The sequence below is a fragment of the Camelus dromedarius genome, chromosome 6, assembly GCF_036321535.1.
Source record: "Camelus dromedarius isolate mCamDro1 chromosome 6, mCamDro1.pat, whole genome shotgun sequence".
Lineage (NCBI taxonomy): Eukaryota > Metazoa > Chordata > Mammalia > Artiodactyla > Camelidae > Camelus > Camelus dromedarius.
The window spans coordinates 42,355,745-42,376,272 of NC_087441.1; the positions used below are offsets into that span (position 1 = coordinate 42,355,745).

Sequence of the window (20,528 nt, forward strand, 5' to 3'; positions counted from 1 at the left end):
GAGGGGCTTCTGCTCCGAAGCTCTGAGCACCTTCAAGATGTGCACATGAGGTCTTACAGGGTAAAGTACATGCTTGGGGTATTCGGCCAATATGCATGGAACAGCTTTAGCAGCATTATCATCACAAAGATGGAGGCAGGGAGGCAGCAAACCAACATTCCAAAGCCAGATATGTATCTTTGAAAACCCAGCTGGCTAGCAAAAAACAAGAACAGCAAACCAACACTAATTAACCTAGATTTACAAGTTAGTCTAGCAGAACTCAGATCAGTATTCCAATACTTAGATTTGTGAGTTATCTTGTTAGACAAGCCCAGCTTTTCCTTCACACTATGGCAGCCTTCCCCTAGTAAACTCCTTCACCATTCTCCTCCTTCATCTCTGATAAATTCTTTTACAAACCCACGTCACTGGCCTACGCGTTGTGTCCCACAACAATGCAGATACAACACATACTGTTACCTCTAGTCCTAGGGAAAGTAGGGCTGTCTTCTCTTTAGCATTCAAAGACAGGAGAAGGGGCCTGGAAGCCCGGGAACCTTCCCAGCTTTTCAAACTGCAGTTCTTAACCTATTGGTGAGTTGTAAAATCAAATTAGTGTGTGAGACCAGCATTTTTTCTAATAAAATAAAATAAAAGTGTGAAGGAAAAGCCGGGTTGGGCCTACTAGTAAATCTAAGTGTAACAAGTGTCAGTTTGCTGATTCCCTGCTCATTTTTTTTTTTTTTTTTTTTTTTTTTTTTTTTTTGCTAGCCAACTGGGTTTTCAAAGAGATATATGTGGCCTTGAAATGTTGGTTTGCTGCCTCCCTGCCTCTACTTTTGTGATAATGATGCTGCTAAAGCTGTTCCATGCATATTGGCCAAATACCCCAAGCTTGTAATTAACCCTATAAAATCTCATGCACACGTCTTGGAGGGGCTCAGAGCTTTAGAGCAGAAGCCCCTCTGAGCCCGCTGGCATAATAAATCTGAGTACTCCAATCCTCTGAGTGGTGCTTGTTTCTTGGCTGGCCTGTCATTTCCATAACAAAAGTGAATTATAGTGTATCACTCATCATAGGTATTGTCTCAGAAAACTTTTGTTTCAACATTGTAAAGACCTGTTAAGGCAGATCAGGGTAGACCCCACCCAAACCCAGTGTCAGAGAAGGGCAAGGAGGCCCCTGAAATTAAGCTGTAGGGATTAAAAGGGAATAAGAACAATAGAAAAAAAAAACAAAAAAAACCACCCAAACTGGGCTGTCCCTCCATCCCCACTGGAACTGGAAAGAAACAGGAGATGATAATTCTGGGTCTCTTTGGAAAGGAAAGTCAAAGACAGACTCCAGAATGTATCACAACCCAGCTCTTCTAGAGCAGATGCTACCACGGAAGTAGCTGACTCTGTAAATTTCTAATAATACAACCTGAAAGTAGCTGAATGGTTTGAAAAGGAGCCATCATGAGCTTTTAAGACTAGGGTGTGGGAAACTGCAGTCTAGGACAATGTGGGTTTGGTGGGAAGGAAGAGGGACATATTTCAGACTGGATGTGAGAGGGTCCAGCCTTCCCAACAATTGTTTCCCTCCCTATATAACTGACTCCAGAAGGTTCAAAATCTTAGAGAAACTTGACACTCTCTGGCTGATCCTGTTGGCACCCTTTGCCCATTATATATACCATACCACTTTGACAGCCACCCAATAGGCCAATTATTAAAGTGGGCAAAGGATAATTCCCATTAAAGCAAACACGAATCACCACTAACTACACCTACCTCAGTCAAAGGGTCTTTGTCTTTCAAGAAATTAAAAATGAGAAACTTAGTTCTTTCCCAGTACCTTTGTCACTCTCACTTAAATATGATATCTAAATATTTCACACTGGTTTTCATTCTTCTTTTCCCCTCAGAGAGTTATCAAGAATTACAGAAAAGGCATAAAGTAATGAAAAAGACATAATTCCTATCCACAAAACTGTAATAATTTAATTTATAATTGAAAACTCCCTATTGTATTTACTATGCAATAAATGTACAGTTTAGTCTCTGATCATCACAGCTATTTGGCGTGAGAGACACAGTTATCCCCAAGTAAAGACTGAAAACCTGAAGCTTTAAAGAGCTTAATAACACCTCCTAAAACCCAGTCATTTAGCTACAAGTCCTCCAAAACTGTCTCTTCCTGGGTCATTCTGACATTTCTCACATCAAAGACCTCATTCACCTCACAGGAAGCTTCTAGGAAGGGGTGAATTTCCGGTGGACAGATGATCAGGGGGGCACCACTACCACCTTCTCCTGGCAACTCAGGACAGAAGAATGGACACAAAGGCTCCAAACAGGAGAAACTGCTGTATATGTAGATGAGGGCATCATTTCTAACATCAAAAAACTTGATTTCTTCCAACTCAGTGTCTAGAAAAATTCCCACTTGGCTGAGGCCAGGGCTTGCAGGAATTCTGGTTTCTAGGATGGAGCCAGTATAGATTGTTCCTGCCTTCATGCTGATGATGCAGAAGCCATGCTCAGAGGAGAAACTGCTCTTCCTCTTTCTTTTGACTGATTTTTTGCAGACCCCTAGAGCCCACTCCTTCCCTTCTCCCACTTCTGCCTCCCAGTAATGGCTGCCAGAGAAGAAGCACGGGGTGCCCAGGACACAGGGCTGGTAGGCAAATCTCTGGGGACCTTCCTTCAGGTTTTGGCAGAACTTCCCACACTGGACACTCCTTAGGTCATCAGAGAGGACAAGAAAGGAGTTGGCGGTGTCTGCATCCAGAGTTATATCCTCTCAGAACTTCCAGCACTCATCACTGATATGCAGACTCTGATCCAGCAGGGAACCATGCTGTGAGATGAGAAGAGCCAGTTCTTCAACTTGCCATTCCTCCAAAACACGGTTGTCAGTGACTTCTCGACATATGGGGCAGGTCAATTTCAGATCCTCCCATTCCTCTATCCGACTTTGCCTGCAATCAAAGCAGAAAATGTGGGCACAGGAGAGGGCAATGAAGAAAGCATCCAGACGAATTGCACAGGCTGCCTCCTCTTGCAGACTTTTGTCCATGCTCTTCTTCAGCAGTGAACTGAGCTGAAATGGCCCTTTATTAGCTTCTGGGAGTGATCAGGAGCCTTCTGTACACAATCTGCTCTTCAATAACCAGGCTGTATCTAAACTCAATACAAAAATTAAATAATACAAATCTTTCTGTAATTTATAAATGGAAGTGACACTAAGTCACCAGAGAATCAAAGTAAACGCACTCTCTGTGAGAAAAACTATTCAAAATGTTAAGTGATCACAAGAAAGAGAAATAGCATTATTCACAATAGCCAAGTTATGGAAGCAACCCAAGTCCCCAACAATAGATGAATGAAGATGTTATACATATACATTTGCAATATGCCATTTATGACAACATACGTGGACCTAGATGGTATTATGCTAAGTGAAGTAAGTTAGACAGAGGACAAATACTGTATGATTTCACTTATATGAGGAATCTAAATAACAAAAGAAATAAAATAACAAAACAGAAACAAAGTCTACAGGGAACACGTGGTTGCCAGAGGGGATGAGAGGAAAGAAATAGTGATAGAGATTAAAAGGTACAAACTTCCAGTTGCAAAATAAGTGAGTCATGGGTATAAAATGTACAATGTGGAGATTACAGTTAATAGCTATGTAATATTTTTGTATGGTACCATATCTTAACTAAACATACTGTAGTGATCATTTTGAAATGTATAGAAATACTCAATCACTATGCAGTGTAACAGGAACTAACACAGTGTTGTAGGTCAATTATATTTCAAAAACAAAAAAAACAAATAAACAAATTCATAGAAAAAGAGGTCGTATTTGTGGTTACCAGAGGCAGGGATGGGAGAAGGGGCAATCGGATGAAGGCAGATATCCTGTCTATTGCTACACAGGATAAGACTGACTCTCCCTCCTGAACTCTACAGATAAAGGCATTTGAAAGATAAGTATAACCGATGAGAGAGAAATGGAATATTGGAAACAGCCTAGGCAGTAAAGATTGCTTACACTGATTTAGAGACTTTCAGCTGATGCCCCAAAGCTCTAAAGTCTGTGCTTGTACCTCTCCAGGCTTCTCTGCAAAGTGAATTTGAGCTCAGATCATCTGACTTTTTACAGTGCCTGGAGCACAGTCCCCGCCCACAATCAGGATCCTAGTCTAAGCCCCAAGTCTAATCAAGTAAACTTACTCTTCTGGGGCGAGATGATAGCATGAGGTCACATGTCCGATTTCACACTACTACAGTTATCCTCTCTGTCAGGCTAGCAAACCTACTGCCACCTGAATTAGATTCTCTAATTTCAGAGCTCTACTTTAAAAAACAAAATGTTTTAGAGAGCAAATACAGAAACACACTTTTGAAATCTAATTAAGCCTTGCCTAATGTAATCACATCTCTGACACAACTTGAGTGAAGAGGGTCTACAGAAGTTTTCATATCCTTTGACTCAGCAATTCCACTCCTGGAGGGTAGTTATTGAACAGGATAAGAAAGAGAGCAGCCAGGCAAGCCTGTTGCTCTGTCATATTAATAACACACCCATTTACTTTCAGGATTGTCCTAGTTTAAACAATAAATTACATAGTGTCTTTATTGGATGTAAAAAGAACAATGAAAATCATAATGAAGAAGAGCTAAGGCACAATCATCAAAAAAGATAAAAACTTTAATTCAAAAAGATACACCCACCCTATGTTCATAGCAGCACTATCTATAATAGCCAAGACTTGGAAACCACCCAAGTGCCCATCAACAGACGACTGGTTTAAGAAAATGTGAGAGATATATATAAATGCAATATTACTCAGCCATGAAAAAGAATGAAATAATGCCATTTGCAACAAAATGGGTGGACCTAGAGATTATCATATTAAGTGAAGTAAGTCAGATAAAGACAAATATTATATATCACTTATATGTGGAATCTAAAAAAATTATGCAAATGAATCTATATACAAAATACAAATGGACTCACAGACAAAACAAACTTATGGTTACCAAAGGGGAAAGGGAGGAGAGAAGAATAAATTAGGAGTGTGGAATTAACAGATATAAACTACTATACATAAAAGAGATAAGCAACAAGGATTTACTATATACACAGGGAATTATATTCAATATCTTGTAATAACCTGTGAAAGAAAATAATCTAAAATCTAAAAAATAAAAAAATACATATATATATATATATATAACTGAATCACTTCGCTGTATGCCTGAAACTAACTCAATATTATAAATCAACTATACTTCAATTTTGAAAATTGTTTTAATAAAAACTAAAGGGAGTTGGAAAGTCAGTGAATTCCTCCTGTTGCTAAGGGCAATCTAAGACTTCCCCTGCAATACACGCATTCCAAATAACCTCCCATTTCTCAGAAGGATTCTTGCTCTTCTTGCAAGGACAACTGTACAACCTTCATTGTATTTTTACTTGGTTGCTATCTTCATTTTCCTGAGTTAAACATCTACAGCAATGGGTCCCAAACTTTAAAAAAAATCTTAATCTCAAGACCCTTGACACTCTTACACCTGATTGAGAACCCCAAAATCTTTGTGCTTATGTGAATTCTATTTCTCCATATCCACATCATTAGAAATTAAAACTGAGAGGCATTTTTAAAGAATTTATTAAATTCACTTAAAATAACAAAACCATTATATGTTAACATAAAATAATACAGTTTTATGGAAAAAAAAACTTTATTTTATGAAACAAAAAAAAATTAGTGGGAAGAATGCCACTGTTTTGCATGTTTGCAAACCTCTGTAATTCCTGCTTAATAGAAGACAGATGGATTCTCACATCTGCTTCTGCTGATCTGCTGCGATACGTTATTTTGGTTGAACTATGTGAAGAAAATTTGGCTTGCCACAGATATTTAGTTGGAAGACTTTGCAGATGCCCTAATAGGGTCTCCCCCCCAGAAATCTTCTGACCATTATTAAAGGACCATTGCTCTACAACAAATTTCATAACTCCAAGTGGCAGTCCCAAATCTTAGTTTCTTGGCAGCCAAACACCCTAATGATGAACCCAACCATCTTTTTCATGTGGTTTCTGCCGTCTCAGAACTAGTTCATGTGATGCAGCTAAGTATGAATCAGTTTCCTTTCTTCGTCCAATTATGATAAGGTTCTTTTTTTTCTACTTAAATTATTTAACTGCAATGATGATGCCAAATCAGGTTGTTCTCCATAGCACTGCATGACATCTAGTAGGCCCTTAACAGATGCTTAATTATGACAGAAAGTGTCATCTCTCTTTGATTTACATTTTTCAGCCAGCTCTGATTTTGGCTTGAGTATACACTAACTCTGTGAGGCCTGAGCCTTTGTTTGCTGGGAGAAATATTTCTTCACCAGAAATATTTAATTCCCATATTCTTTATTACTACTAAAATGCTGAGTTCAGGGAGAAATGACATTTTAAAAAAATTTTCAAGTGCTGGAAATACATGGAGCCATTTTTCTGTAATATCTTAACAGTCTCATGACAACATATCAAAAATGTGCATAAATATTTTTTTTAAATTTTTGGAATAATTTTTAATTATCATTAGTGCTTCTACAAGTTAAGATTAAATCACAGAATGAGCTTGTTTCCATAGCTTCCTGATTAAAGAAGAAATTGACTTTCATACATGCTAGTTAGATAAGATGCAGCCTCTGGTGAGGGGCGGGGACATAGTCAGCCCTGTCAGGAACTAACATCCCTACAAGAAGATGATGTGTTTGGCTTAAAGCGCAGTCTGTATTTTTCAAAAGGCAGCAGCTGTAGTGGGGCAGCTTTTCACAATTAGCTCCCATCCCCTGGTGTGGGACTCATCCTCCTTTCTTCTCTGCTGCCCTGTCCTACATTAAAGTGGACCCTTCTGTGTATCTGAAAGAAGACATAAGGCACCTCTCTGAATTATTAATGCCGCCAAAGCTCGCTAATGGAGCTCCCATGCTCTTCTCTTCAAAAGGATCCATGCTCTGCAGACCTGGAAAGCTCCACAGAGACATTTTAGGCATTTTAGAATATACAGAATGTTCTACTCCTGCACTCACTGGAAAGGACAGACTCTACAAAAAAGTCAGAGATGATTAGATGATTAGAGTCCATAGTTACATATTTGATAATATATAATCTCTACTCTGGTCCTATTCACAAACCTCTTATTTTTTTGGTTCTTCTGAAGCTTTTTTTTTTTCTTTTTGCCAAATATATTGAGGAAAAAATTGAATAATGTTTACGTGTTTTATTCACAAGGTGTGTTCCTATCTGGATAAGAGCTGGCCACAGATATCCTTAACTACAGCAAATTTTCTGTAAGTAACGAATTCTAACCTAGGTCTCTCTGTAAGTTTCAATGACCTTAGTCCACCCACTCTGAAATAAAGGAGTAATGTTTAGTCACCCCAAGTAGGCTAATTCTTCTGTCACCTTTTAGGTCCCAGACTCTGAGCAGAGGCCAGAGGGGAACAGTGTGAATTTACCTGAGTGGTGAGTGTGCAGGAGCAAGGACATGTGACCCTGCCCCTGGAGCTGTGTATCTTTGAGATTTTTAGAGCCAAAGATAAGTGTTTTCAGATTATCCATATGTTTTCTCCTCCGGTTAAGGGCTGTCGAAATATTTTCGTGTAGTCGAGGAAGTCTGGGTCGAAATAAATTTCCTTTCCACCTAACTGACACTCAACCGTATTATTGAATACAGCCTGCAAATTTCTCCAAACAAGGAGAGCTGCACCCCTACTCAGGGAATCCAGGTACATCAAAGTGAGCTGCCTGCAGTCTGCTCCCATGGGGCTCCTCAGCCTTGTGAGGTCAGAGTCTGCCATCAGGCTCAGGAACAAGGCAAATATCCAGCCACATTAACTCCATTCTCCACCAAGGCATCCTGCTCAATGGCTGCCCACTGCTGATACTCTGTATCTGTATTTTGTCAGATACAGACCAAAATGCCTACCATGTCCTCCTGGACGCTGCCCCTCTCTCCAGGCTCATCTTCTGAAATCCAGACAAAACTCTCCTTCCAGTCCTTCCTCGCTCTCCCTCTCAACTCAGGACAGGTGGGTTCACTCCAGCTGGAACCAGTTTCAACCAGCCACCCGCTAACGCTGGTCATGGTTCAGATGCAGCTGGGTGTCATTTCCTCAGGGAGTGTTTCCCAGACTAGGTCAGAAACTCCAATTACATCCTTTCAAAGCACCCTTCATCCTTTCTCCAAGTAAGTTATCACAGTGTTAGTTTTCATTTATTGATGTGATCTCTTGATTCATCTGAGGCTCCCTCACATTAGTAAATTACATTTACTAAGCACTTACTATATGCCAGGCATTTTTCTAAGTATGTGACATGTTTTCTAGCACTGAATCCTTGCTGCTCGAGGAGGTAGGTGCTAGTACCATTGTAACCTCTCAGATGATGAATTTAAAGCTCTACAGTCACGAAGCTGTGTGCCCCCAGTGTCTTACTAAATCTCTCTGGACTGCCTACTTCTAGTTGTCTTTCACAGGAGACAGAAATAAAGTTGTACCCTGCTAAAATAAGTGCATTTTACACATAGAATCCAATCCAATTGAAGCACAGGTAAAATAGGTGCTAACCTAACTCTTTTAGCTTCTGGAAATACAGATACATGCTATCTTAATAATCACATCAGACTTCATCTGAGGATTGAAAATCCTCAATCCCAGCTACATTTTCTACCATATTTTGCATTGTACTGGTAGTTTATCACCTAACTGAAGAGACAGGTGTGACTCATGGAATGTCTCTATACTTCTAAATGTCGTTAGACATTAGCTCTTCAGGTTTTTTGGTTGTTTTTTTTTTTTTAACAATTCTATTAGTGAGTTCCTTAGCATGGTATCATTGCAAAGAAAGAAATGGCAATGACCAACTGGCTAATTAGCATAGTGAGCACAGTCCGGTGTACACAGTGTAAGGTGGTAATCTTTCAATTAACTATCATCTAAACACAACATGCCTGCCATCTTAGCAGCATGCTACCTGTCGTCAAGAGGTAAATCCAAACAAACCAACCTAAATAACTAGCCTCCTTCAGAAGAGCCAGCAATGCCTCCAGCCTTGCACACAAACATCCAATGAGTGTCTACTGTCCTTGAGATACCCATGCTGTTAAATACTGAGGCCATCCCAAAACAGGAATGGCATAGCTGATGTCCTATATGTTACAGTGCAGTTAAAGGAGGTAAGACAAATATATGAGAAGGCAAATAAATGTTGTGAAGTAGACAAGATGGCCTGTGGTATGTACTGGACTGATGTTTACACATACATCTTTTCAACGACATCTACACACAGATAATAAAGGACATGTTTTGGTCTGTTTTTAGACATCCTCTTTTCAGAACTGTCATACCATTTAATGCTCAGTTCTTAAAATAGCATCAAAGACCTTTGAAAGCAATGCCAACTAATCTAACCCACATAAATGAAATGGAGATAAATGGTATAGTTTCATTTCCTAACCAAGCTCTCCTCCCACCCTAAAAGAATACTAATTATGTATGACTGTCTATAGGAAGTGCCCAACAAGTATTATGGATTGGTAGTTTGTAATGAATTTCTTTACTGGTTCATGTGTTCCTACCACAAATAATATATTACTATACCCCTGTATCCCATACCCCTGCTATGGGGACCAGCAAGACATCTAAGTTTCTTTGTAAATGTGAGGTATCTACAATTCTGACACTCAAGGGAAGGATCTGGGTGCCAGACTCAGACATGGAAAGGATTAGCATATAAATATAAATGGTAACTGGAAGACAGAAGTGATTGGGATTGCCCACAAAAGCTGTGCAGAGTTGAAAGGAGGGCCCAGGGCAGAACCCTGAGAAACACCAGCATTTAAGGAAGGGGAATAGTTGAAGACACTGAAGAAAGAGACTCCTGCAATCGACAACACAATTCTGGAGTCCAATGGCCTCCAGTCCAATGGAAGAAACTCCGAAAATGCCTACCATTTCAGCCTAACTTGTGCCAGAAGAGTGAGTCAGGCCAGGAAAAGTCAGAGTAGGAGTTCCAGGGGACTGTGTAATTGGATACAGGTCTGAACTTTAAATGGACAAAGAGGTCTGGAAAAATAAATATGATGTAGCATATTAGTTCAAGTGAGAAAGGCCAGGCAGGCCACACACGCTGCAAAATAGAGGTCAGAGGAAAGCTCCCAATTAGAGGACAAAAATCTGGACAGGAGGGAAAGTTGGAAAAGTGTGAGAGTGGATATGTGTCTACCTAAATTATTAAATCTCAATGTAAGTGCTGTACACAGTTTACACATAACATCTCTCCTTTCCTCTAAGAACTTCTATTTTAGGGAAATTCTCTTTTTTAAAAAAATCTGTTACTGGTATTGACCAAGGTCTCCTTTGCATCTAAGAATAAGTAGCATATTAGAAACGATTTCTTTGCTTATATTTGAAGTAGTCACAGTTTTAAAATCTTCAACAAAACTGTCCCAGATGCCTGCCTCTTCTGTAATAAAAAAAAATTTAACTTGTCTTACACACCATTTAGGGCTACTGAAAAATAATCACTAAGTTTTGAGGGGAATATTATGCGAAAAAAATTTAAATGCTTTAAAATAACCAAAGAACAGTCACCTAATTAAATATGGCCTTGAGAGAGCATACACGGCTGCTCAAATTAGTCCACTCATGATGTTGAAAGTCAAATCATAAAGTATATCCAGCTTGTGTTTATGAAATGTCCAGAGGACTTATCTGTAGGTTGCCCAGAGTGATCTTGTATTAGGGATTTATAAAAAATGAAGCACAGGGAAGTCAGCACATCATATAACTGAAAGATTATCCCATGCATTGAAGAAGAGTTTCGAAGTGCAGATTCTTTTCAGGCTTAAATTAAAGAAGCTTAAGATTCTTTGCTGTCAAAGTAGTTCAAATAATTGCAGTTTACTTTACTGATTCGGCAAAACCAAGTTTATGCAGAGAAATCATTTCCTAGGAGGATAACCTCTTCCTCTGACTAAGCTGGAAAAAACAACACTCCGGTCCAGAGATTCCATCTCTTCCCAGCCGGTTGCCCCTGCAATGCTGAGAGACGGGAATCTGCGTTGCAGACTGCCATCTACCGTGTCTCTGCAGAAACTGGAGCCCCAGACTGCAGTACTTTTGATTTTAACCTTGATGGCAAGCAGGAAGCCAATTGCTGAGCATCACTCCCCTTTCCTTTGTGGGAGGGTTTATGAATAGTAGGAAAGGATGTAAATGAGACATACGCACTTATGCAGTTAGATTTGTTGAGATCCATAGGATGGTGATTTTAGGAAGAGTAGGGTAAAATTAAACAAGAAATTGTCTCACTAGGGGGAAATCAATTTATCAAATTGTGATCCCTTTTTCTGGCATCACAGAGAACAGGCAAAAAGGCATTCTGTTTGGCTTTTAAAAAAATCAAATCCCAAGGCATACAACTCTAAGACGACTGAGTTAAGTATATGTAGAGGGAAAGAAAATATTCATGCAGCTCTGTTTTATTTGCTCTTCTAGGATTATCAGGCATCAATTATTCAAAGATCAACAGTCTATATTTGATCCATCCTCTCCTGTTTTTCATCTTGGCACCTAACTGCTGGTCATTTCTCTGTAATAGTGAGGCCAAAGGAAAGGAAATAATGCAAAGCACTGAACTGTTACACATAGGGTTGCTAGCTGACCTTGTCAGCAATACTAATAGGTCAGTGGGGAAAGAAATTTTGAAAAATAATCACTAAGAAATAGAATATCATTATGGATTTAATTCACCAAATCACAAACACCACCAACAACTGAATACTGGGTGGATTTCAACTTAATAGCTAATTATAATCTGTGCCTGGTACATGGCTGGCACACAACTAGTACCTAATACTAGTGACCCCTGGTAAGACCAGCTTTGCTAGGAGTTGGTTGGCTGCTGAGAAGCACCGTGTGTTAGCAGAGAGCTTGAAATGCCCATTTCCAAATACATTTTTCCAAATATGATAGGCGTGGCCTTGTAAAAGTTACCCTGGGCAGAAGAACAATGTAGGATGACTCCTTGAGTAGGTAAGTAAGCATTCAGACCCTGGGAAACAGAAGCATCTGAAAAGAAATAGGAGTCACAGCAGCACAGTGTAGAAAAGAGCAAGGGCACTGAAAGAGAAGGGGGAGGGGACTCTCCCTGTGTGACATTGTTCGTGTTGGTTCTTACCCTCTTGGTCCTCGGTCCAAAAGACTGAGAGGGCTCCATTATGGTTTTTTTTAATTAATTATATCAAAGGAATGAGTGGTTTTGTTTTGCTTTTTGTTTTTTGGCAGCCAGTTTTATTGAAAGAATTTTTGCAAGAAAGATTTGCTTTTGAGCCTTCAGATCTCTACCAATCTTCCAGCCACAGTCTGAATTCCCTTTTCAAGGAGAGGTGGCAGGTGCAAAGGCAGTTCCGTCCCAGAAGTAAGGGAGAAGTCAGCACAAATTCTGCGCTTCAGCTGTTCCAGCCATTCCTCGTCTACAGGCTGATCTGGCAGTTCAAAACAACCCAGCTCCTTAGTTAGACAAGGCTTCAAACTTCTGACTGTGAACACCCGCCACAGCTCCCACTACTCAAGGGACTAAACAAAATCACCTATTTCTTTCTTCTCCAGAGTGAGATGGCTCTGTAGAAGAGGGAGGTTTTTCATTCTTTCTCGTGATCCAAATATTTATTTATCTCATCTTTCTGAATAAACTCTGGGAAGGGCAAGGCCAAGCAAAATGTGATTTGGGCCCCTAATTTTAAGCACCTGCCATTATCACACTTAGCCAAGTTCAGCCAGGATCTTTTCAAGCCTCTGCTTTCCCCTCCTCTCTGCCTGTGCTTTTCCAAGGCACTCACCTCTCACAGCCAGCCACATCTCTTCACCTCATAGAATATCATTATGGTGAATTAAATCCATAATGATATCTTGGTTTAATGGTCTGCGTTGCTGTCTTAAAATTCTTAATTTTTGAACAAGGGACCTGCAAATTCTGTAGCCTAGAGTATAGATCTTGAAACACTGAAGTGTCTCAATAAATAGATTTTCAATGAATAATTACATACAGAATAATTAATTAACAGGTGACTATGCAGCCAAGCTTACAAAAATACAGAGTCATGAATTTCCTGTGCAATGGGAAGGACCTCCAAAATAAATGTCTCTTGTTAACTTATATCTGAGCGTCTTCTAACATGGTTAAAACGTTTTACTAACAATTAGAGGAAAGCTAAAACTTCTAGGATTCCCTGAGACAGGTTAAAAAAACAAAAGCTTAAGTTCACTCAGCTATATAGATCTGATGTTGTGATTTTCATTCAGACAAGAACTGCTGAGGGAAGAGGGTGAAAACAGTGGCCCAAGCCCGTACTGCAGCCTTTGGAAAGGCTGGAAGTCCCAAAGCCTGACCTGGGTTTGTGTGGAAGCTACACTGCTACCTGTCAAGTTTCTATCACTAAATTATTCCTTGACTAGGTCAATGTCAAACATTCATTTTATTAATTTCTTAAGTTCATGCCAATGTTTTAATCATGGTTTGACACAGATCTGGATTTGGTTTCCAGAAGCTCCGTCCTAGCTGTGTGACCCAGGGAAAATTATTTAACCTCTCTGAGACTCAGTTTCCTAATCTGTAAATCAGGAAAAACAGAGCTTGTCTTACAGTGCTGTGAGTTAGAGACAATGTATGGAAAGTACCTGTCATTCTGGAATATAGTTGCCACTCTAATCATCTGGTTACACCAAGAAAAGGCAGAAGTTATCAGTGGAGTTTATATATTCACTGTCATTTACTTAACATTTACTCAAGTAAGAAAAAGTATAGTTTCCTTATTTCCTTCACCATCCACTCATGGTATTAAGTACTAGGATTTATAAGTCACTTAATAGCTTTAACCTCTTGATATTTAATTTAAGCTGTCTCAATATTTTATAAATAATGTTACTATTAACCCCAGTAGTTTGAAAGTGAGTTAATTCTTCCTTCTCCTGTCCATGTGATCAAATGGACTCAAAGCTCTTTATAGTTTAAAAACTCTTCAAAGATGCCTTTCTAGCACTGGAAAGGGTGTATCCATTGAACCTAGACTTCATTTCCACTTTCTAACGAGTACTGAGTTACAATTTCCTTGTGAACTAGCAGAAATGAGTAAGGAGCCCCGTGGTCCCAGAAATGAATTACTGACCTAGGACAGAGCTTGTCCTAGGGGAAACTGGTAAGAAAATAATAAAACTGGGCCAGAAACTGAGCAAGTACTGAGTGGAGGAACAGAAGCTAGTTTCTAAGATCATGGCAGTAGAGATAAAGATTTGTTCTGGTATTCAACTTGTTACAAAGGAAAAGTAGCAGGACAAGATACAAATGAGACAACTGAACTCCTTTTCATTGTCCTCACCATGGTGATTTTATTCCTAGCCCAATCAGTAACAGGTCAAAAGCAAAGGCCTTCAAACCCTGAAGGTTATATCAATCTGATCACAGAAGAACTCACTGACATATGGCTTTTTGTAATGACTGTTCATCAATCACCTGTCCATCCCTCCATTCATTTTAGGCAACAATAATATTCAAGGCTCTATCATGTACGACAAACTTGGGAGGTACTAAAGGTATTGAGTGAATGTCATAGAAGTTGCTCAAGAAAATTACACGCTAGACTAGTAAGGCAGCTAAACAGAACATAATGTATAGAGGGAAACAGCATTTGAATCATGAGGAGGGAGCCTCTAATTATGCTGGAATAATGGGTAAGGAAGCCAGGACAACTGTTGTTTGTAACACCTGTATGCAACAAGCCATATTCTGTCTAATGTAAGAGTAATGAATATATGTGTCTTCTATTCCCTACTGAATCCCATTCTCCCTAGAAACCAGGAGGGCACATCTTACTCCTCCATTTCTCCCCTACATTGTACAGCACAGTGCCCAGCACAGCATTATCAAAGTTCTAATTGAAATGAACTGAATCACAAACTGCTTTGTGAGAAAAAAAAATATTAATACTTCAAGTACAAGTGGCAAAAGACTGAGTAATGGACCAAGATGTGAGTCTTTAAAGGTATCAAAGAATTGGGGCAAAACTTATAAGTTATCCATATTGCCAATGAGCTGCTGAAAACTGGTCTTTACAGACCTAGGAACTGATTATCAGATGCTCAAAAACGACAACCCAGCAAAAGAGCAGAATGGTCAAATTTGTGACTGAGGAGTCTTAAAAAAAATGTGAATTTATATCAAACTACTTTTGATATTTTTAAAGTTAAGAATCCCCAAGACTTCCTTTAAAACCATGTTCAAAAACCCCCACATGTGAATATGCCCAGTCCCTGGGCTCTATGACCTATTAAAACATGAAGATTCTCCACTAGCTCACATAGTCATGGAATTTTTCTTTCAAATTTATGAATCAAGCCCTTAGTGTGAGTAGACAGTGAGAGAATTTTTTTTTTTAATGAATAGCCTCCCAATTATCATGGTTCATGACTTTTTACAATGCAATTATTGTAGCACATATCATAACATAATTGAGATTCTAGAAATCGAAATGGCTGGTAATTGAAGGGACAGAGTTACTCAAGAAAATGCAAATGCCATTTTATTTGCAAATTAAATTAAAAATATAATGAAGTGGGTGTAGAAATTGATTGCAAAATGAATTGAGAGTAATGAATTTGGAATATTTCTGTAAGGGACATCTGTAAGAAATTCTTCTACTCTGACACACTTTTTCAGAGAGTAACGGCTCTTCCTGTTAGCTGAAACTTGAATAGAAGCCAGACTAAAGACAGATCTTTAGAACATGTCAGAGTAGCTAGATTTATACTCTGAGGCCAAATGGTGAACTTGTGGATTTGTTTGGTCTAAACAACAAATAATAGGGAATTTTTCCAATGTGAATTCTAGATCAATATTTAGGCTAGAGGGTTTTTCGTTGTTGTTGTTATTTTAACATTTGCCTTCTTCTCTTTACCTTTCTCTCTCACTCTCTTTCTTTCAATCTCTGTCTTTGCTGATTTAAAAAAATAAGTTGGAGACACCAAAACATCTAAATACTTTAGCATGTAGCTCTTAAGAGCAAAGAAAACTTCCTTCATAGCCACAATATCAACACAATCATGAATCAAGGAGTAAGGGTCTACATTCTACTTGCTTGTCACAGCTCTTAAATCTCCTTATTCTAGAACAGCCCACCACCACTATCACCTTTTTTTTTTTTTTAAAGCTTTTCACAACACTGAAATTTTGACAAGTTTATGTCACTTGACTTGTGGAACATCCCCCCCATCTGGATCTGTCTGATTGTGTTCTCATGTTTAGGTGCAGGTCAAACTGGGCCATCGTTTTTAAAGGTGGACCACAATAGTATTTACTGCTCCTTGTATATTTCAATGGTATACAATTCTTTACAAGAAACAGAGAACATGAGCTGACCTTTTGAAATATTTAACGTGTCAAAGAGAAGAGATAAAGAATTGTATTTTGCTGGCAGATTCTTTAGATTAGGTTAGGACAGTGCATTCATGAGATATGTGCGAATCTTGAAATTTCTGAGCATGTTTTTAAATGATTCATCCAGCCTTTAGAGATTGACTCAAAAACTCCCTTTTCTTCCTCCACTGAGAGATTTTTGAACTTGAGAATTTAGAAAGTGATTGTTCATTATCCAAACCCTTTTAAAAGAGAAAAAGGAGTGGGCAGCACTGCAAAGGGAGAATCTTAGTTGCTGGGATAAGAGACAAAATTTATGACTTTCCCACTGATCCCTCAGCCAATTTTGCCTCTCCTCAGTCCCTACTTCTCCAGAGATTAAAACATGCTTGAATTGGAGTAGTCGTTTCCTTCCTTCTGTTCAGTGCCAATTCTCAGAGGAAAACATCCATTTTTCTCTTTGATTCTTGTAGCCCAGAGACGGCAATGAAAGAACCTGCTGCTTCCTTGAGTGTAAGGATTTTATTTGAGGGGCTGCAGGGCAGGAAAGAGAGTTGAAGGGTGTGTGTGCATCAAGCGTGGGTGTGAGAATGATTTTCCCCAGGGCCAGTTAGCTTAGCTGGCCTGGATCGCAGAGTGAGCCATTCATCCACCTTAAATGGCACCATGAAACAGAGATGGCAGGGGGGAGTCACTACTAAATGGCCCTGCCACTTGCTGCCGGTTTTCATTGTGTCTCCTTGTTGCGGGGGATGTTCTAGAAACTAATGTAGTTTTCAGTCTCCTCCTATAGGGGGAGTAAAAGATGCCCCTCTCTGTGGGTCAATGAGCTGGATGGGAAATAAACCAAAACGTGTACAGTCTCCCATAAAAAGCCAAGAATTAAATCTACTTTTATATTACTATGGCCCTATATGCAGTCTTTAATCATAAGTCCTGTTTCAAGTTGGATGGTAAAGATGAAAGTGCTCTTGGTACAGACGCAGAATCTATTCAGATATCTGATGCTCAAAAGGGAGACCCAACTCAATCCATTTTCATATGAGGATCTTTACTTTTAATATTCAGTTTCAGGTTATAAGTAAAAGAAACACAAATAGAGCACATAAATGAACCTTCCTGAGCTCCTCACATCAGGATATCAATGTCTTCAATCGTTTCTAATTAAGGACACATGAGTTAACAAAGCATAGGTTTGGTTTTTTTTTTCCTTTTATTTGAAACAAGGAGAAATTTTTGGCCACATGGTGGATTTGGCTGAGCCTAGAGTGGACAACTGTTCTAATTTGACTGGGACTAAGGAATTTCTCAGGACAAGGAATTTTCAGGGCTAAACAGAACAGTCCTGGGCAAATCAAGATAACTGGTCACTCTAGCAAGACTAAAATATGCATAGCACCTAAAATATGGAATGCTTTGCCTAGTCCAACTGAGCTAATATTCAGATCAAAGAATTTAAGAACTAAAACACTCACTATTTAGTGAATTTTTAAATTTTTAAATTCACTAAATTTTAAATTCACTAAAGTGAATTTTTAAATTCACTAAATAATATCTTAACATTCTGAAGTATTACTGCACCTTCAGAAGAGTCTGTAAACTTCTGATCAAAAATAGTTAAGTTGAGATTTAAGGAAAGATGGGTCTCAGAAATCTGAAATATTGACATAGGCTTTTAATTTTTTAGAATAGTGAAATAAGAAATATCTGCTGATTTGCTCTGATGTATGATGGCCTCCACACATGAGTTTGAAATCAACTTAATTTAGTTCAGTTATACATTATCATATTTGTATATAGGAGCAAACACAATTGTATTAACTTATCAGAAATACAGGTTGAACTTACCTTTTTAAAATCTAACATTGGCTCACTTTAATTACAAGGACAAGTTAAACAAAAATTGTGTGAATGATTCCAAAAGTTCAAGTTCTTTTGAGATTTTGTGTGTTTTTGAATCTTCTCTTTAGTTGCAACACCTTTATTTAAAAAAAAATCTCTGGTAGTCATCAGAAGCAAACATCTAGTTATTTTAAAACAGTCTTAGATGCCCTAAAATCCTGCTAAATATTCCTCTATAACTAAAAGTTTGAATTGACTTTGTATGACAAATTCAGAAAAGCATTCTTTTTTTCATTTTTCAAATAATTCCTAGGACATTTACAGTTGGAAGAACCTAAAACATGATAAGATATTGGTGAGCCACTATGGCAAATTAGAAACCTAGTGTTTCATTTTGGAATGCTTCTTTATATAATTAAGGTAGCTCATAACTATTAAATGTTCTCTTTAAAATGAAAAATCCATACTAAGTACTTTACTGTGTTATTTGGTTTAATCCTCATAACAATGCGAAATATTATCAATCCCATTTTAAAAAGTGAGCAAATAGGGCACAGAAGGATTAAGAATCCATGGAAACACAAATAGTAAGAGACAATCTAACTCAAAAATCCTTACTCTTATTAACACCCAGTCCTGCCTTCAACAAACCTTTAAGTGATGGTAGAAGGAAGGGAGCCCATGTGGGAGAGAAGCACAACTAGCTTGGGTTGGAGAGAATGGAAAGGACACAGTGTTGGAGGGACCAAGGAAATACATGGAGTGTTTTAAGAAAGAAAGTGTGGTCAGCTTTGCCAAGGGCAACACACAGACCCAGGAAGATAAGGATTAAGAAAGGTCAATTGCATCTTGGTTGTGAGGTCATTTTTGGTGACCCTAGTGAGAACAGTTAAGGAATGGAGGGGAGCCAAAGCCGGACGCCTGTCTGAGGTAAAAAAGCAGAATTAGTGGCCTAGCCCACTCCTTTGAAAATTTTGAATTCTTGGAGAAGAGCAGAGAGAATTGGTGGTGGCTAGAAAGGGAAATGGCCTCAAAGCCAGTTTATTTTTTTAGAAAACTGTGGAGAAGGAAAGCTTGGAGAGACAGGAGAGTGGGGCAATGACTGCAGGAATGCGGTGTCAGAGAGTTCCTAGTGGCCTATAGGTCAGTGCCTAGAGGACTGGGACATGAGAAGGGAGCAGGCCATCCTCTGAGATAGCAAGTCAGCTCATGGGAACCGGTGTGGATGTGGACAGAGGGAGCATGTGGGCATGCTGGTGGTTGATGGAGGGCTTTCCTGGGACTAAATGTTCTTAGTGTAGGGACAGCAAGGCCATCTGTGGAGGCAGAGGAAGAGAACCCTAAAAGTGGTCAGAAGAAACCTGGTGTGTTGTGGGAAATCATTAAGGGAACTGGAGACGGTGATAACTCTGAGCCAGTAAAAGCACTGAACTGAGGACGCAGCTACGACTGGAGACAATTGTCTGCAGTGTCCCTGATCTGCCAGGTGTCATGGCTTTTCATCCAGAGAGTTTACTCTCCCAAGCATGCGAGCAGAAGAGGCAGATTCAGGATTCAGTTTGCTGTGCAGGAGCAGTGAAAGGATGTAGTAATTAAGAAGTAAGATGACTGGCAAAAATCATTACAATTCTCAACTATGCCATTCAGACTAGAAATACAATGCGTTGTTGGTGAGATCCTTTCTCCCTGTTCCATATTTTCCAATGGCCCCATTCAAAAACCAGAGAGCCAGAAGTTAAATCATATGCCCAGGATACTTCCTAGAGAGTTCAAGTATTTCACAGTTTGGGAGCTTGACCTACAAACACTGCTCCTGGTGTGTAAGGAAATGAACTTTTAAATCAGATCCTTACAGCAAAACATCAGAAACCAAAAAATGCACACTAACTTCTACACAACCCACAGAGGAAATGGATGGGTATGCCTCTGAATTCAGAACAGTATTGGGAATGTGGTCCTCAGCAGGAATTTCTCCCCTGGACTGTCTCGGTCAAGAATATGTCTGGTTTTGACTATCACACTGATGTAACAGAGTTCTCCTTTGGTTCACACTGGTGACAGAAATGTCACATTTCCTTACCTGAAATAAAAGAATCTTAGAGTTGGAAGAGAGGTTTAAGATCATATAAGTCATTTTTTTAATTTCCAGAGAAACAAACTGCAGCTCAAGAGAGCAACACATTTTGTTTAAAAGAAAGTCAGAATAAGAACCTAATCCTACTATCCC

The 20,528-nt window shown here is 39.1% G+C and overlaps 1 protein-coding gene across 1 annotated transcript; it reads right to left on the reverse strand.

Moving 5' to 3' along the window:
• Positions 1-2,137: 2,137 nt before the first annotated feature.
• RFPL4B (ret finger protein like 4B) lies at positions 2,138-3,046 on the reverse strand. Its single transcript, XM_031455880.1, is given in 1 exon segment — positions 2,138-3,046. A coding segment is annotated over 1 exon segment (909 nt).
• Between the last annotated feature and the right edge of the window lie 17,482 nt (positions 3,047-20,528).